Source organism: Hemiscyllium ocellatum, chromosome 8, assembly GCF_020745735.1.
Source record: "Hemiscyllium ocellatum isolate sHemOce1 chromosome 8, sHemOce1.pat.X.cur, whole genome shotgun sequence".
NCBI classification, from domain to species: Eukaryota; Metazoa; Chordata; class Chondrichthyes; order Orectolobiformes; family Hemiscylliidae; genus Hemiscyllium; species Hemiscyllium ocellatum.
The window spans coordinates 105395966-105414277 of record NC_083408.1 but is presented as its reverse complement, the minus strand read 5'-3'; the positions used below and the strand labels follow the sequence as shown (position 1 = coordinate 105414277).

At 42.7% G+C, this 18312-nt stretch overlaps 1 protein-coding gene across 1 annotated transcript in view; it reads right to left on the bottom strand.

The window, feature by feature from the left end:
• adck1 (aarF domain containing kinase 1) overlaps window positions 1-18312 on the bottom strand; it is a 581459-nt gene that overhangs the window by 130345 nt on the left and 432802 nt on the right. The window contains exon 9 of the mRNA XM_060828581.1: window positions 11175-11372. Within this exon, the coding sequence (XP_060684564.1) occupies window positions 11175-11372 (198 nt within the window). The remainder of the gene's footprint in view (window positions 1-11174; window positions 11373-18312) is intronic.

Genomic DNA, 18312 nt, shown 5'->3' with positions numbered 1-18312 from the left:
ATACTGTAATAATACTGTAATGTAGCCTTTAGGGCAGGCTGAGGTGAGGAGGGAGAGTAGGTCCTGACTCCATTGTCAGGCCAAGAGCACACTTTCTCCTCCCAGTCCAATGAAGGAAGCCTTTTAGAAAAAAAAAGGTGGAAAATTGGCCATCCCAAGTCCTTAGCAGGTTGGTTTCCCTGAAGAAACCCACATTAGCTGACAACCAAATGGGAAGCTGCACCTTGCTATCCAAGTGCCATCATCAGAACTTGAACATTTTGGGAATTCTTATGGATTCCAAAAACCTGCTACAGAAATGGTGTGGGTCAAAGGAAAGAATGCCCCTTCTATTTTGGCCACGCACACGTCCCATTCACCTCAGGCTCTGATGGGCATAGACTAAACCTTTCAACTACACGTTCAGCAAGTTAAACATCAGGGGACTGTTTCAGATTGTAGTACGAGGTGTTGGGGGTATATGTTAAACTAAAGAAATCATCAATCATTAATGCCAGTACAACTCCCATTAATGACCTTAGCTGACTGAATCCAATGATTTGAATTAATTTGTGAATACATTTTCAAAACTTCACAACAGCTTTTGTTTCATAGTGGGACAGCAGAAATGGCGATGCATGCTTTTTTTTCCTTGCTTCAGTTTGTTTTTCAATTCTAACAATTGCTCTAAAATAGCTGAGATCATCAGTCAGCCGCAGTATCAAGAGACTGCCCGCGTCACCAGTTTGTTAATGATGGCTTAATGTGATAGAAAAAACATTCTGCCCTTTCGACTTCAAAGTCAGTCAAGTACATGGACTCAAATAACAGAAAAAAACCCAAAGCCCCAGGATACAGACTTTACAGCTTTTAAGGGGCTCGATCCCAATTTCTTTGTGGTTTCTTTTTTGGTAGACCGGGATTAAATTTTGTTAAGTATTATTACTTATAGGAAATGGTGATCATTCTAACTTTCACAAATTTCTCTCCCCTGCTTTTATATAATAATCTATCAGAATGGCTGATGACTGACCTTCTGTACTCTGTGGGCAGCACTCTTGCCTCTGAGTCAGAAGGTTGTGGGTCATCTCCCACGACAGAAGCACATAATGTCTGCATGAAGTGCTTAACAGAAGGAGTGCGACACTGCCAGTAAAGCTGCTAGTGAAGCAACAGGCACAGCACTTTGACAAAGCCTGATGCTCAAGGACCAGTTGTGTTTCTCATTTTGCTTCAGGTACCAACACCCTTCAACCCTGGTGCCTGCTACCTTCAGCTTACTCCTGATGCACTACCACTGCCAAAGTAGAATTATCATCCTTGTGTTTAAGTTCCATAATGACGTTTCCTCATTCAATCTTTTATCTCCAACAGATCTACAGTTCCACTCGAATCCTCTAGTCTTCTGATGCCAATCTCCTTTACACTCTGCCCTTCCAGTGCCCCACCATTAACTGCTGCCATCTGGGTCCCAAGACTGGGAATGTCCTCCACAACACCTCTCCATCTCTACTCTAGATCTTTCAGACCTTCCTTAAAACCTAACTCATTGACCAATCCTTTGGTGTGACATTTATGTCTTCCTTATGATTACGCAAAGTCCCCAGGGATATCTCTCTCCATTAAATGTGTTTTAGAAACACTTTGCTGTTGATGCATCTGCTCAAAAGGGTTCTGGAATTTTGACAAAACCAAGAAAGGGTAAAAACTGGGTGAGTTTGGGGTCTGTGTGCTGACGGCCACACCTTTCTGGGTCCCTAAGATTTCCAAACAGCAGTGGTTTTCCTCAGAGCTGTACTGACCCCACTGGTGGAAATGACCATCAATGTCCATTAAAGTGTAATTCCAGGGATTTGTTACTAAATGGATTCAAGATGGCACAGACGCAGACAACTTTTTGCAAGCTCTCTACAGCAGATCTTATTCTCACATTTCTTAAAATCATTCTGCACATTTAAATCTCAATTCTAAGTCTGTAAAAATTACTAACAATATTCACCTTCTTTGCAGCCGCAACTTTCCATTCTTCCCTCCGTCCAATCACCCTATGATCTTTGTATGATATGATCTGCCTGTACTGCATGCAAAACAAAACTTCTCACTGTACTTAGGTACATGTGACAATAATAAATCAAATCAAATTCTCTCCTTGCAAGTGTGCAAGGGGCCCAGTGGTAGAAAGCGATTTCCTCCAATTTACTTTAGATTGGCTTGTTTCTTAATATTTTTCAGGTCAACAGTTTTGACAATGGTTGCCCCATTATATGACAGTTGGTTTCCCCCATTGGAAAATAACAGCACAGTGGTAACATTAATGGTTCAGCAATTCAGAGGCATGATTACTGCTCTGGGAATACAAGTTCAAACCCCATCATGGCAGCTGAGGTGATGCCATTTGACAAATCTAGAGTGAAAAACTCAAGTCAGAGTGACCATGAAACAATCAGGAATGTGGTTGACTCTTAACTTCCCTCCGAATAGGCCGAGATGTCAGAAAGCTGGATCAACTGCCCCAGAAGAACCAAGAAAGAATTAAGTTAGATAGATGACTGGCATTGGCTCAGGCACCAGAAATGTCGGCAGCATACCCTGCCCAGTCCACCCTGTGAAGTCTTCCTCGTTTATATCCTGGACCTTGGGCTAAAATTGGGCAAGTTGTTCCACAGTCTGGTGAAGCAACAGCCTGACATAGTCACGCTCACCAAATCATTCCTTACAACGTCTGAAACTGCACCAGGACCTGGCAAGACAGCGCATAATGCACAGAATGTTTTTGAGATATAGTTTTTAGGGCTAAAGGGATCCAAAAAGAATGTAGAGGAAATGAGAACAGGGTGCAGAGTTGAATGATCAGCCATGATCATATTGAATGATGAAGCAGGCTCAAAAGGCCAAATGGCCTACTTCTGTTCCTATTTTCTATGTTTCTATGCTTTGGCAGCAAAACACTCTGGCACTAATACTGAAGATTAAGCCAGACGTAGTTGGACCTCTAACCAAGCTGTTTGAGTCGAGTTCCAACACTGGTATCCACTTGCCAATGTGGTGAATTGCCAAGTATGAATTGCCAATGGAAAGCAGGACAAATCCAACCAGCCTATTATTGCCACATCAGTCAATTCTCAATCATTAGCAAAGTCTTCCTATTGCCATAAATGTAAAATCTTGCACTTATTTAGCACATTATTGAAATAACTCCACAGAGGCAGATACCCCATCACCAAATCACACTTTATTTACACATGGAGAGGCCTTGACACTGATCCCGTTCCCTCAGAGCAAGCTCTCAGAGTGAACAGAATGTCTGGCACTCCTTTTCTATCAGCCAGGGCTTCCCAAGTGGATCAGATTAACAGCCCCAATCAAGGAACTCATAATCTATGAGGTCCATCTGGCTGACCTCATTATAATCACTACTCTTTTATTACTGAAGGTCCTCTTTATTGCCAATTAGGTGTGGTCCCAGAAATAACGTGGGAAACACAGTGAGCTTTCTCACACAGCAATGTGATTTGATCGGATAATCTGCTTTAATGTTTGATTGAGGGATAAATGTTAGCCAGGACAATGGGTGTAGCTACTCTCTTCATCTTCAAAATTACTGCCTGAGGATTCCTTTCCATCCACCCAGAACAGCAGATAGGGTCTCATTTCAAATTTCATCTGAAACCTTTTGGCACTTCAGACTGTGCAGCACTCCCTCAATACTGCATTGGAGTGTCAGCCTTGATTTTGTGCTCAAATCCAGCTGAGAAACTTTACCTTTCTCACTCAGAAGCAATAGCACTGCCCAATAGCTAAGGTTGACACAAGTCCAAATTTCGGATCAGTGGTGCTGGAAGAGCACAGCAGTTCAGGCAGCATCCAACGAGCAGCGAAATCCAAATTTGACTATTTGCTCTTTTCTAAATTTATCTCTAACTGAATCCAATCCTTTGTCTGTAATACTTCCAGCCTTACACTCCAGTATGCACCTATCTTCCACGATTCCTGCTCTTTCAATTATCAGTGTCTAACCTTTACGCAAATACAGAAGGAGGCATCTTAATTTCAGGAAACACCTCACCATCAACACTGTTGGTTAGCTCAGAAATCATCAAAACCTCTTTTCTTAAAAGGCCACTGCGCATGGAGTTGGCTCCAGTGTCTTTCTAACATTTGCTTGAAGGAAATGTGTGAAAGGTCATCACAGTTGTATGTGGGGTGGTACGGTGGATCAGTGGTTAGCACTGCTACCTCACAGTGCCAGGGACCCGGGTTCGATTCCAGTCTCGAGTGACTGCCCGTGTGGCGTTTGCACGTGCTCCCCGTGTCTGCATGGGTTTCCTCCAGGTGCTCCAGTTTCCTCCCACAGTCTAAAGATGTGTAAGTTAGGTGGATTGGCCATGTTAAATTACCCATAGTGTTCAGAGATTTGTAGGTGAGGTGCATTAGCCATGGGGAATGCAGAGTTAGAGGATAGAGTAGAGGGATACTCTTCGATGGGTTGGTGTGGACTTGTTGGGTCGAATGGTCTGTGGGAATTCTATATAAAAAATATTGAACCATGCACATCAGGGTATATGCTATTCATAAATAAAACCAGACTGTAAATTTGCCTATCGATGTTCCTGATGAAGGGCTCCTGCCCGAAATGCGATTTTCCTGCTCCTCGGATGTTGCCTGACCTGCTGTGCTTTTCCAGCACCACTCTCATCTTGACTCTGATCTCCAACATCTGCAGTCCTCACCTTCGCCTCATGTGAATATTTACCACCCGACACAGAACTGGTAACAGCGAACATACTGTGATAAACAATATCACGCAAATGGACTACATAAACTCAACATGCAGATTGGAAAAGTTACAGCTTTAAATGGTTGATCATAGCCTGTGCCATACAACCTGTCACACTTGAGCGCTATTTGAAGTGGACAACTTGACAGAGGTGGAAGATGTAGGAGGTGTGGTCTAATCCAACATTTTTGGTGCAACTTACAGTGCAGCAATGTTTGCAGCAACTTTTACATCAGTGCACAGCAACAGGGCAACAACAATACAACTTGCCATCATTCAGGAATCCTGAAGAAGGGCTTATGCCCAAAACATCGATTCTCCTGCTCCTCAGATGCTGCCTGGCCTGCTGTGTTTTTCCAGCATCACATTTTTCAATCTGGTCTCCAGCATCTGCAGTCCTCACTTTCTCCAACTTCCATCATTGTAAGGATCAACAACAATCCATCGTACATGCAATGCAATGTTGGTGCTTTCTTTCAGTTTTCTTTCACTGGACACTTTATCTAAAGAGGACCTGGATTGCACTGGTCATGTAGGGTTACAGAATAATGTAGATAAAAGCCATTCAGCCCACTGTATGCCCTTTTGAAAATGGTATCCCTTGCATCTCACCCCTTGTTCATAAACCCCTGGACGTTCCCCTCGCCATCTATTAATCCATCTGGAAGTGAACCAGCTTGCTTTGTCTCTTAGATGATGCATAATAATTAACTTTAATCATCATGATACCTCTTTATTGTTCTTTAGGATTAATAGTTACTCTGTTGCTTTAACTTCAGCATAGCCATCATTCTGTAATAATTTCATGTCTGCTTTGCTCTCTCTGCAAATAAAGGTTACTTCATGAATATTCATTCACTTTTTAGTGATAAATTCTGTACAGACAGGACAGTCACCATCATGTTCTTTGCTGACTTTTCAAAGAGTCCCCAATCCAGTGAGCAGGTATAACTCTCATCCATTGTAGAGTGCTGGCCGATGTGAGGTGGCTGTATGAAAATCCTGATTTACTGAAAGTGCTCCTTCTGGCCCCTAAAGGAGATTGTGTTCCCTTGGCTTAGAAACATCATGTTCCTTGGGCAGCACTTACAATCCACTTACCAATCAGTGAAAATCATCAGGAGAGGCAGGCGTCCCCATTGTTTAATAACCTCAAATCCATAGCAAATGCAAAAGGTTTACTATTAATGATAACAAGGTCTTTGAGCTGATGATCTCAGGAGATTGATTACAGTGGAAGAATACAAGTTGCCATGTGATCCAAAATTCTCATAGAAATCAAATTACAATTCACCTGGAGTGTTTACATAACAGAGAGAATCAGAAACTCTAAAGAAAGGCTGAAAACACAAGCTTGAGAAACCAGGGTGACAGAATAACCTGCCGCTCGACCCTGGAGGGAACAGTGGTCGCTACGCTGCACTTTCAAACTGTAAAGCTTTCTCCTCTCATCACAAGTACTGCTCATCCCCAGTGGAAAGATGGAGCTGCAGGATAGTGCCACAGGCCAGTGATGGAGCTGTCCAAGGTTCTGTCTTTTGGATGCGGCATGAAACTGATGCCCACTTGGGAGAACATAAAACATGCAGTGACGGTGTTTCGGGGAAACAACCCCAGTGCCTTTGTCAGTATTAACCCCTCAAGCAACACCCTGAAAGTCTAGGTCATTGGTTTCATTGTCTGTCTGTGTGGTTTTAGAGTGTGCAAACTAGCTGTCGCAGGTCCTACATGACAACACACAAGGGTAATTCAAAAACACTTTAATGTTTGTAACTTGTTTTGGGAAGTCACTGGGGTGGTGAAAGGTGCAAAATAAATGCAATCTCTTCCTCCTTTCCTCTTTTCATTGCTGGAGAACTACAAAAGATACAATATGTTAAAGGACAATTAATCAAGTGAATTTATTCAGCAGAACTTACTGCCGTGCTTGGACACTGACCTTGGACATGAAACACTTGTCCTTTTGGATGGAAATTGCCCTTCTCAACATTATGTCCACATTATGTTATGAAAAACATCACAGATCATTGTATCAAGCACCAGGTAACCCATTGTACTAAAAACCAGATAAAGGGCAATGAGGATTGCCTAGACCACAGCCTTTTAAACCATTTGCTGACAAATTCTGTTACCATCATTGCAGTTATTAATATTCTATGAACACCCATGATCACAAACCATCAATGTAAACTGCTTATCCAGGTCGAAGATTGGCACATGTTTATCAATAAGAGTATTAAGCGATTGGCAAGGATGTGAGTGGATGGAATTAAAATACAGGTCAGGCATGTTATAAGTGTATGGAGGTACAGGCTTGAGGGACTAAAAGGCTATAGATAATTTTTAACCAACTTGTTCAGAGATATTGCACACCTCTGGAGGAGGTGAGACTGGAAACCGGCCCTCCTTGTCCAAAGATAAGAACATGACTACTGTGCCACAAGAGCTCCAGGCTAAAAGGTCTACTCTTACAAACCTACACTTGAACAAAATCTTGTTCAATGCTATCCCCCAATTCCACTCGACACTTTCCTGATAAGCCTGCAACAGGTTTTACAATTAAATTTTCCATGTTCCCATGATGGGTCTTAACTCAACAGAAATGACAAAATGGTTGGTACCAATATTGACTTCCTTTTGCTTTAACTACTTTTTGCTCACCATTTATTTTGTCTCAGAATGACAGATGGGGAAATCATGATGTTTACTGGCTTTGAAGAAGGAAAACAGAAAAAGATTATTCAACATGCCTCCAAGTGAAAGTGATACCTGAAATAAAACCTGGAATTCCATTTTCAAAATGTCACATATTGGCAATTTGTATTCTTCCCCCTGTAATCAATTTCCTGAGATCATCAGCTCAAAGACCTTGTTATCATTAATAGTAAACCTTTTGCATTTGCTACGGATTTGAGGTTATTAAACAATGGGGACGCCTGCCTCTCCTGATGATTTTCACTGATTGGTAAGTGGATTGTAAGTGCTGCCCAAGGAACATGATGTTTCTAAGCCAAGGGAACACAATCTCTTTTAGGGGCCAGAAGGAGCACTTTCAGTAAATCAGGATTTTCATACAGTCACCTCACATCGGCCAGCACTCTACAATGGATGAGAGTTATACCTGCTCACTGGATTGTGGACTCTTTGAAAAGTCAGCAAAGAGTATGATGGTGACTGTCCTGTCTGTACAGAATTCATCACTAAAAAGTGAATGAATATTCATAAAGTAACTCTTTATTTGCATAGAGAGCAAAACAAACATGAAATTATTTCTGATTGATGGCTAGGCTGAAGTTAAGGTAACCAAGTAACTATTAATCCCTACAGAATAAAGACGTGTCACAAGTATTAAAATTAATTATTGTGCATTGTCTAAGAGGCAAAGCAAGCTGGTTCAGTAATCACTTCCAAAAGGATAAACAGATGGCGAGGGAAATGTGCAGGGGTTTGTGAACAAGGGGTGAGACTAAAGGGATACCATTTTCAAAAAGTTAATGGAGATACAATGGACGAAATGACCTTTATCTGCATAATTCTGTTACTGCATGACCAGTGCAATCCAGGTCCTCTTTAGATAAAGTGTCCAGTGAAAAAAAACTGAAAGAAAGCACCAGCATTGCATTGTTTGGACAATGGGTTGTTGTTAATATTGAATTACACTTCTACATCCACACCACTCAAATCAATAGCAGATATCCAGCAGCCAGAAGTGGAGGATAATTAGTTCTCACAGCATTCGTGATATCTCTGTGACAACAATCGAAAGCATTAGTGTAGAGAACTACAGTGCCACATAGGAACTGCAGTCCCTGAGTGGAGTTCCATTTGCTGGTGAGGACTGTATGTACCTCTGTATGAGTGTATATGTAGGTGTCTCTGTGGGTGTCTGCATGTTTCCTAGGTAAACACCATTACAGGTTGTTTTCATGTCACACTATTTTGGGCCTCATTATTGAATTACCACTAAAAGCGAATGCAATCAGATTAAAGGAAGACTTGCACTTTTACACCACTTTTTGACAGTATTAGAAGCACAGGTTCCTTTAAGAGTTCACCAGAAGATGTCCAATCAAACTGCTCAGAAATGTTAATACAATTCTGGGGCAGGTGGGACTTGAATACAGGCCTCTTGTATCAGAGGGAGAGACACTACCACTGTGCCAGAAGAGAGCCCAAAATCAACTAGAACAGCTCCAGAGTTGATGGTGAGGAGGTTATGCTCAGTGATACTGAAAATTGGGTCTTCTGTTGTAATTTGTTCATTGTTAAAGTGGTCAAATGGATGATTTAGTGGTGGTTTCTTTTTAAAAACAAAAGAGCTGGGCTCTTCATCAACTCAGGGGGCACACATTTAAGGTGAGGGGGGAAAGTTCAAAGGAGATGTGAGGGGCAAGTTGTTTATACAAAGTGGCAGGGGTCTGGAATGTGCTGCTGGGCGTGGTGGTGGAGGCAGATACGAAAGGGTATTTGAAGGGACTTTTAGATAAACACATGAATATGCAAGGGATGGAGTGATATGGACCAAGGGCAGGCAGAAGGAATTAGTTTAATTTGGCGTCATGTTTGACACAACATTGTGGGTCGAAGGGCCCATTCCTGTGCTGTACTTACTGTTCTATGATCTATCAAGAGGGCCAGGTAGCAGTCAGAGTAGCAGTCATAATTTGCAACTGCCTACCTCTCTTCTACAGCTACATATGTCCATTGGTCTCTTTGGAATGGCAGCACAAGGCATTCACCAGTAGCCTTGAAGCTTTCAGACTTAGGTGGCTACCCCTGGGACTGGTGTGCATTAACTCCCTCACTAAAACTATTTTGCTTCAGTCACTCCCTTGCCTTCTCCCTTTTTGATTGTTTTTGTTATTGCTATGTTGACCTTGGTGGGCAATGTTTGCAATGTACTGATTGAATGATTTGGTAATGCATTATTAAAATAAAAAAAAAGAGCTGGGTTCTTCCCAAGTGGGAAAATAAAAACTGTTTTGCTTGGGGTGATTTGGTAATTTGGCGGTGGCTTTCTTTGTTTTAAAAAGAAAGTGAAGTTTTCAGCAATTCTGCGTGACAGTAAAATATTGCGGTTCGTGGGATCCCAGTTACAAATATCTATTACATGGTGTTCTGCAATCCATGGGCCAGCTACACTTGAGATACTGAAGGGTGCAACCCCTTTTTTTTCACTTTAAACATAACTGTCATTAGTCTTTTAGTCGTACTGTAGCCCCATGCTCCTAATCTTGAGGCACATGGTGCAGATATGGGATGGGTAGGTCAGATGAGCTCCTTGTGGACCTGCTCCTGCACCTGCCCAGACTAGCCATCAATAGATCAAGGTAATGGGGTCATTTAGGGGGAGAGTCTTAATTCTCAACTGTCTGCCTCTCTTTCATAGTTACATCCATGCCTCAGTGTCTTTGGAGAGAATGGATGCAAAGTCCACTTATATCCTTGAGGGTTTTCAGAATAGGTGGGCACCAGAGGAGCTCAGATGCATTATTTCGTCCTCCTATGATATTTTGATTTATTACACGCCCCCGACCAATATTTTCTCCCTTTGAGTTCCTTTTAATGTTGGTTATCATCACATTGCTCCTCAAAGTTGGCAGTTTTTGTTATTTGTTAAAATGCTGAGTTCTTCTCCAGTGGATGTCAGCTTCTGGACAGGCAAAGGGTCCAAAAGGGAAACTAGTGTTTGCGCTAAACATTCCTGATGAAGGGCTCTGGCCCGAAACGTCGAATTTCCTGTTCCTTGGATGCTGCCTGACCTGCTGAGCTTTAACCAGCAACACATTTTCAGCTTTGCGCTAAACTGCAAAGTTCAAATAACACCTTTATAAATCTCTGAAAGACCTTTTCTGCCTAATTTATCATAGGGATATCAGTCTGTGGAACGCCTTTCACAACCCCAGAATACCTCAAGTACTTTTGAAGGTGCTGCAGGAAATGCGACAACCATTTTATCGAACAGCAAAATCCCACACACTACAATGTAACAACAAGAGGTTAACCTACTTAACTGGTGTCAATTGAGAGATTACTGTTTGCCAGGGTGAGGTGAGCTCTTCTACTCTTCTTCAAAGTAGTGGATCTTTTATGCCTACCCAAAAAATGTAGATTGGACATGTGCTGTAACAGCTCTTCATAAAATTGGTCCCTCTGACAGTGCAGCACTCAATTAGTACTGCATCAGAGTGGGGCCTTCGATTTTGTTTGCCCTCACTGGAATCCTGGTACAAAGGCAAATGTCCTAAAAACTGAACCCCATCAGATCCATATACTGTAGCAGCAGCCCATCGTCTTATTCCGAATGCAGCAAACACACCACAAATCAATCAAGGACTTCTGGACTGCTGAGAGTTTTTTTCTCAAAGCATTGTGAAATGCTAATGATAAGCCTGCTAGATTTCCAAGTGTTACTCACCTCAGTCTCAGACACCGGCGTCTGGTCAATTCCTTTGGTTATAGAGGCCCAGGATCTGGCGGTGAGCATGCAGGCAAAGAGTGGGTATAGGTCCCCAGCCCCCAGCCTCCGGCTGTACATCTCGATGCCTTTCATGTCCGTCCTTATCAGAGAATGCCACAAGCGGCAGTAGTCGAGGCGGAACTCTTCGGTCAAGTTCTGGATAAAGCCAAGAATAAAACAGCAGTCAAAAGAAAGAGGCAATCATTAGAACTGAGCATCAGTTTAACATCAGAAGTGTTCAGAATCACAAAATTGATCTAGCACAGGAGGAGTCCATTTGACCCACTGTGCCTGCGCTAGTTCTCTAAATAAGAATATTACTTACTATCTATTGTTTTTCTTTTCCATAGCCTTGCACATTACTTGCATCTAAGTAATCATTCACTGCCCTCTATCATGCCTCAGTTGAACCTACATCCAGCACAGTTCCAGGCACGGCATTCCATAAGCTAAATGTTTATATTTGTGCCTATTTTCAAATCACTTTAAATCTGTGCGCTCTGGTTCTTGTTCCTTTTCCAAGTGGAGATAGTTCTCCCCTTGTATTCTATCAAGAGCCCCGTTCATGATTTTGAAACTGTCTTGTCAGATCTTCCATTCGCCTTCTTCTCTCCAAGGTGAACATTCGCACCTTCCTCAATGTATCCTCATTGTTTAAGTTCCTCCTCCCTGGAACCATTCCTGAAAGGCATTCCCCCACACTTTCACATCTTTCCTACGATGTTGCGCCCATAACTGTACACAATACTCCAGCTGAGATCTAACAAGTATCTTTTTCCCAACAGCTTTATGCATACACTTAGGGTTTCCAACTATAATGAAATCTATTGCTGGAGATTAAATCACGCCCCCTAGCCTACACTCCAGTCAGTCAGCCCATGGCCAGCTACATCCATCCTTGTGAAATACTGTCTTCCACCATCGACTGGCAAGCAAAGAGTCTTTGCCAAATAGGGTGAAGCCTGACTATCTGCAAGAAAAGCATTTGTTTTCCTGTGCTCAATATTTTTACAACTGGTAGAGCAAGATGTTTAAAAATAATGACTTTTTAAAATAATTTTCTTCAATGTGCCTATGGTATATCTCCACTGCTGTGCACACTGTCGCACCTTGGGAGACTGCCCTTTGACACCAGGTCAATTCTGAAGAGTGAGAAAATGTAAATGCAATAGGTCTTCAAATCTTTATATAGAATTTACTCCCAGAATCAAACTAGTCAGTTCAACTGGCTTATGCAGTTATTTTAGCAGATTAACTCTCTCACCATCTCCTTTCTGCCTTGTGTACCTGTCTTTAAAGACAGCCCCAATTCTCCTCCACCACTCCTTAGGCAGCTGATTCCACATTTGAACCATCCTCTCAGTGTCTGGTAAACTCTTCATCAGATTTATTACTGAATACCTTATACTGATGGCATTTAGTTTTGAATTATTCCATCTTCCCTACGCTTGTATGAACTTCTGCTAGATACAAGACAGATGGACAAATCTGCTGCAGCAGCATTAGCAGAACAAAGATGAACACTTTTCCAGATCAGTGAATATCCCATCTTTTTTCAATAGAGATGCAAATATCAAACACAATGCAAACAGATTTGAGGCAAGCATGATTACGTCTCTGGTTGTTATTTTTGTATCTTAACGCACATCAAAGGGTGAAAAGTTCATATTAGTTGATAACAGTGTTGGAACAGGCCAAGAATGAGTTCAGCAATCACCAACTGGAAAACACAACTTCAGCTTGAATATGGGTAAATCTAAAACGACACTGCGACTCATCAGACAGTGGTCAATCTATGGAATAGATTCCCTGCAATGATGAAGGAAGTTGTTTGTTTTGATTCATTTAAATGTAAATGAGGAAGGCCTTTTTTCAGAAGTAACATTTTGGTGTGGAGTATCTGACAAATTTGAGGTAATGTACAGGACGAGTGTTGGGAATTGGGCAAGTTTATCTACTTTGCTTCAATGTCTACCCTGCGCTCACCCTCACATGGTCCATCGCTGATGACTCCCTTCCCTTCCTTGACATCTCTGCTTCCATTTCTGGGGGTAGGCTGGTCACCATTATCCACAACAATCCACCGAATCCCACTGTTAGCTTGACTATACATTCTCACACCCCGCTTCTTGTAAAGATTCTATTCCATTCTCCCAGTTCCTCTGTCTCCATCACAACTGTTTTGATGATGTCAATCTTGACAAGATGGCAGCTTCTTTGTCAACTAAGGATTCCCCAGCACTATTGTTGACCTGGTCTGACCCAAGTCCCACCCTTCAGCCCTCACACCCTCTCCTCCCTCCCACAACAGCGATAGGGTCCCCCTTGCCTTCACCTACCATCCCACCAGCATCCACATCCTTGGGATCATTAGCTGTCATTTCCACCACCTTCAGTAGTATGCCACCACCTGACACCTATTCCCTTCCACTCCTTTGTCAGCCATATGCAGGGACCATTCCCTCTGGAATACCCTATTTCATTCCAATAATTGCTGGCCTACCAGGGACATCCCTGTCCCACAAGTGAATTAAAAAAAACAAAAATGGCCACACATATCAATCCATCATTGTGGAGCTTGAAAACATGAGATGGGGTGGGGTGTGTTATGCATATGTGTGTTGTGTACATGTTGTGTGTGTGTGTGTGTGTGTGTGTGTGTGTGTGTGTGTGTGTGTGTGTGTGTGTGTGTGTGTGTGTTGTATTTGTCTTGTAGTTGTCAGTGTGTTGCATGAGCTTTGGGAAGTGGTGAAATTACAGTTTTCCCTTTCTGGTCCACTTGACTGTGTTTAGGGGTTCGCCTCCAGGCAATGGCTGGAGTTTGGCCTCATCAGGAGTCAATCCACCATCTCAGAGATCCTGTTGGCATCACCAATTCAGCCAAAGTGTGGATATTATTGGAACATGCCAAAGTAAGATTCCCTGATTTTATTCCCCACCCCTGCTTTCAAACCTCTAACTTCAGGATTGGGATGAGTCAAAATCTTCATTATGAAGAGGCTAGCAGAACAGTAAAAGGCAAGCCATATGAATCTTGGTTCCCTTATCATCCAGCAATGCCCATTAACTCTCACAATAAAAAATCCTGGCCGTTTGCTCTTCAAGATAAGAATCACAAGGAGGGATATGGGCCGGGTGGTGGCAGGCGGAACTAGATTGGGTTGGGATCTCTGGTCAGCATGGATGGGTTGGACCGAGGGTTCTGTTTCCATACTGTACATCTCTATGACTCCAAGTGTACATCGCCAGGAATTCCTGTTACAGCACCACCTTTTCAGGATGTACTCTCATTTTCCTGCTCCAAAGTACCTGACTGACGTGCACCTTGAAGGTAACAACCTTCTCCTCTCATTGACTCTGTCGGTCTTCCGAAAATTGATCAGTAAACATTGATCTGTTCTGTGTGACCTACTGAAAAGAGATGTCCCAGGTAATACTGAATGCACTTAATAGTTTGAAACCGTCAAATATAGCAACCACTGGTACTCTGCTCTCTGAATGATACCATTTATACAGATTGTTAGTTTGACAGACAACAGGTTGTAGTTGCTCACCTACTTACTCTGTTACATACTGCAGGCAATCATTGGGCTTCTACATCACATTTTATCTCGGCAATCACATTTGACAGAAAAACCCTGGTTAGTGCTATGCAGAGACCCCCTAGCAGTAGTCAGGATGTGGGGAAGAAAATAAATCAGGAGACAGAAAAGGCATGTAAGAAAGGCACTATTACAATAATCATGGGGGAATATCAATATGCAGGTGCACTGCAAAGTCAGGTTGGTTATGGATCTCAAGAAAAGGAATTTGTGGAATACCTACGGGATGAAGTTTTTGGAGCAGCCTGTGGTAGAGCACACTAGGGAACTGGTAATTCTGAGTTGAGAGTGTCGTGCTGGAAAAGTACAGCAGTTCAAACAGCATCTGAGGAGCAGAAGAATCGACATTTCAGGCATAAGCCCTTCATTAGGAATGAGGCTTGTGAGCCAAGGGGGTAGAGAAATAAATGCAATAGGAGTGGGGCTGGGGGGAAGAGAGCTGAGAGTGTGATAGGGAGATGAAGGTGGGGGTATGGTGACAGGTAATTCTGGATTGAGGCAGACTTGATCAGGGTGCTTAAGGTGATGGAACCCCTAAGGACCAATGACCATAATATGATAGAATTCACCCTTGAGAGGGAGACATTGGAATCAGATTTAACAGCATAACAATTGAGTAAAGGTGACTACAATGATGTGAAGGAGGAGCTGAGCAGAGTTAATTGGAAGGGGAGCCTAGCAGACAAGTCAGTGAAGCAGCATTGGCAGGAGTTTCTGGAAATAATTTGGGAGGCACAGCAGAAATTTATTCCAAGGAAGAAGAAAGAAAGAGGAGGATTAGACAATCGTGGCTGACATGAAAGTCAGGGCAGCACAAAAGCTAAAGAACAAGGTTACACTGTGGTGAAGGTTAGTGGAAAGCCAGAGGATTTTAAAAATCAGCAGAGGACAATCAAAAACACAATAACAGGGAGAAGATAAAATATGAGAGTAAACTAGCTAAGAATATAAAAAATGACTGCAGGAGTTATTTTAGATAGATAAAAGGTAAGAGCGAGGTAAGAATGCACTGTTGCCGATTGGCTGCTGGAAAATTTGGCTGGAGCAGTAGTAATTAGATTAGATTACCTACAGTGTGGAAACAGGCTCTTCGGCCCAACCAGTTCACACCAACCCTCCGGAGTAACCCATTTCTCTCTGACTAATCCACTAACACTATGGGCAATTTAGAATGGCCAATTAATCTGACCTGCACATCTTTGGACTGCGGGAGGAAACCAGAGTACCCGGAGGAAACCCACGCAGACACAGGGAGAATGTGCAAACTCCACACAGATAGTCGCCTGAGGCTGGAATCGAACCTGGGACCCTGATGCTGTGAGGCAACAGTGCTAACCACTGTGCCGCCCTTGGGGAACGAAGAAACGGCAGAGAAACTCAATAGCTACTCTGCATCACCCTCCAGGCCGGAAGACACCATTAGCATATCAGAACTTCAACTGAGTTGAAGGCAGGGCTGAGTGTAGTAGTTAACATAAAGGAGGAGGTGCTGGGGAAGCTGAGAGGTCTGAAGATGGATAAATACCCTGAACCAGATGGACTACACCCCGGAACTCTGAAGGAGATAGCTAAAGAGATTATGAAAGCATTGGTGGTGATCTTTCAGGAATCACTAGTGTCAGGAAGAGTGTCAGAGGACTGGAAATTGTCTAAAGCAATACCTCTTTCGTAAAAAGGATGGAGGCAGAAGACAGGAAATTTAGGCCAGTTAACCTGACCTCAGTCGTTGGTACGACGTTGGAGTTTATCATTTTGGATGAAATTGCAGAAGTGCTTGGTAAAATAGGGCTGAGTCAGCATGGCTTTGTCAAGGGAGTTCATGCCTGACAAGTCTATTAGAATTCCTTGAGGAGGTAAGGAGCACGTTACATAAAGGTAAGTCAGTGAACATGATCTATTTGGATTTCCTGAAAGCGTCTGACAAGTTGCCTCACAGGAGGTTGCTAAATAAGATAAGAGCTCATGGTGATAATGGGCAAGGTACTGGCAATGATAGAAGATTAGCTGATTGACAGAAGGCAGAAAGAAGGGATGAAGGGGTCTTTTTCAGGATGGCAACTGGTGAGCAGTAGAGTTCCACAGGAGTCCTTTTTGGGACCACAACTATTCATGTTATACATTAACAATCTGGACGGAGGAACTGAGGGCACTGTTGCTAAGTTTCCGGATAACACAAAGATGGATGGAAGGCAGGTAATGTTGAGGAAGCAGGGAGGCTGCAGAAGGACTTGGACAGGCTAGGAGACTTGACAAGAAGTGACAGATAGACTATAGCATAACAAAGTATGAGATTATGCACTTTGGTAGGAAGAATAGACGTGTAGACTGTTTTCTAAATGACAAAAGGCTTCAGAAATCTGATACACAAAGTGGACTTGGGAGTCCTATATCAGGATTGTCTTTAGCTTAGCATGTAGGTTCAGTTGGCAGTCAGGAAGGCAATTACAATGTTCGCATTCATTTTGAAATGGCTAGAATACATGAGCAGGGGCGTAAGGCTGAGGCTGTAGATGGCTCTGGTCAAACCACATTTGGAATATTGTGAGCAGTTGTGGACCCCATATCTAAGGTATGATGCATTGACTTTGGAGGGGCTCCAGAGGAGGTTTACAAGTATGATTCCAGGGATGTAGGGTTTTCGTACGAGGAGCAGTTGAGGACTCTTGGTCAGTACTCAATGAAGTTGAGAAGAATGAGGGGAGATATGATTGAAAGTTACAGAATACTAAGAGACCTGGATAGAGTGGACATGGAGGCGATGTTTCAACTAGTAGGAAAGACTATGACCTGAGGGCACAAACTCAGAGTGAAGGGATGACCCTTTCAAACTGAGATAAGGAGGAATTTCTTCAGCCAGAGAGTGGCTGATCTATGGAACCCAATGCCACAGGGTTGTGAAGGCCAAGTCATTGAACATATTTAAGACACAGATAGGTAAGTTCTTGATTGGTATGGGGATCAAAGGTTACAGGGGAAAAGGCAGGAGAACAGGGTTAAGAAACATATCAGCCATGATTGAATGGTGAAATAGACTCAGTGTGCCCAATGGCCTAATTCAGCTCCTATCTCTTATGGTCTTGTGGCCCTTAATGTGATTTCTTGAGGTTAGATGATGACAGTGAAGGAAGTTGAGATTGGAACATATTTTCAAGTTCCTAACTCCATTGCAGAAGTGACACAAATGAAACAGCTGCCATTTTTACTCACTTTTTAAATGTACTTTGGTTTGAACATGTGCTGCCTGACGTGTGATACATTTTGTTTATAGAGATGTACTGCAATATTATATATTTCAAAAGAACCTCCTCACATATACGCATGGATGCCATAATCTATGCAGCTTGTCTGAAAGTAAATATTCGCTGGATTCCGGCAGCATGCTAGAGCAATCCTGTCCTCTGATGGAAGCAGACCAGCTCACACTGAAAACCAACCAGTCTGATGATATTCATTAAAACACGCATATTATGACAGCAGGAAAACAGGAAAGTTTC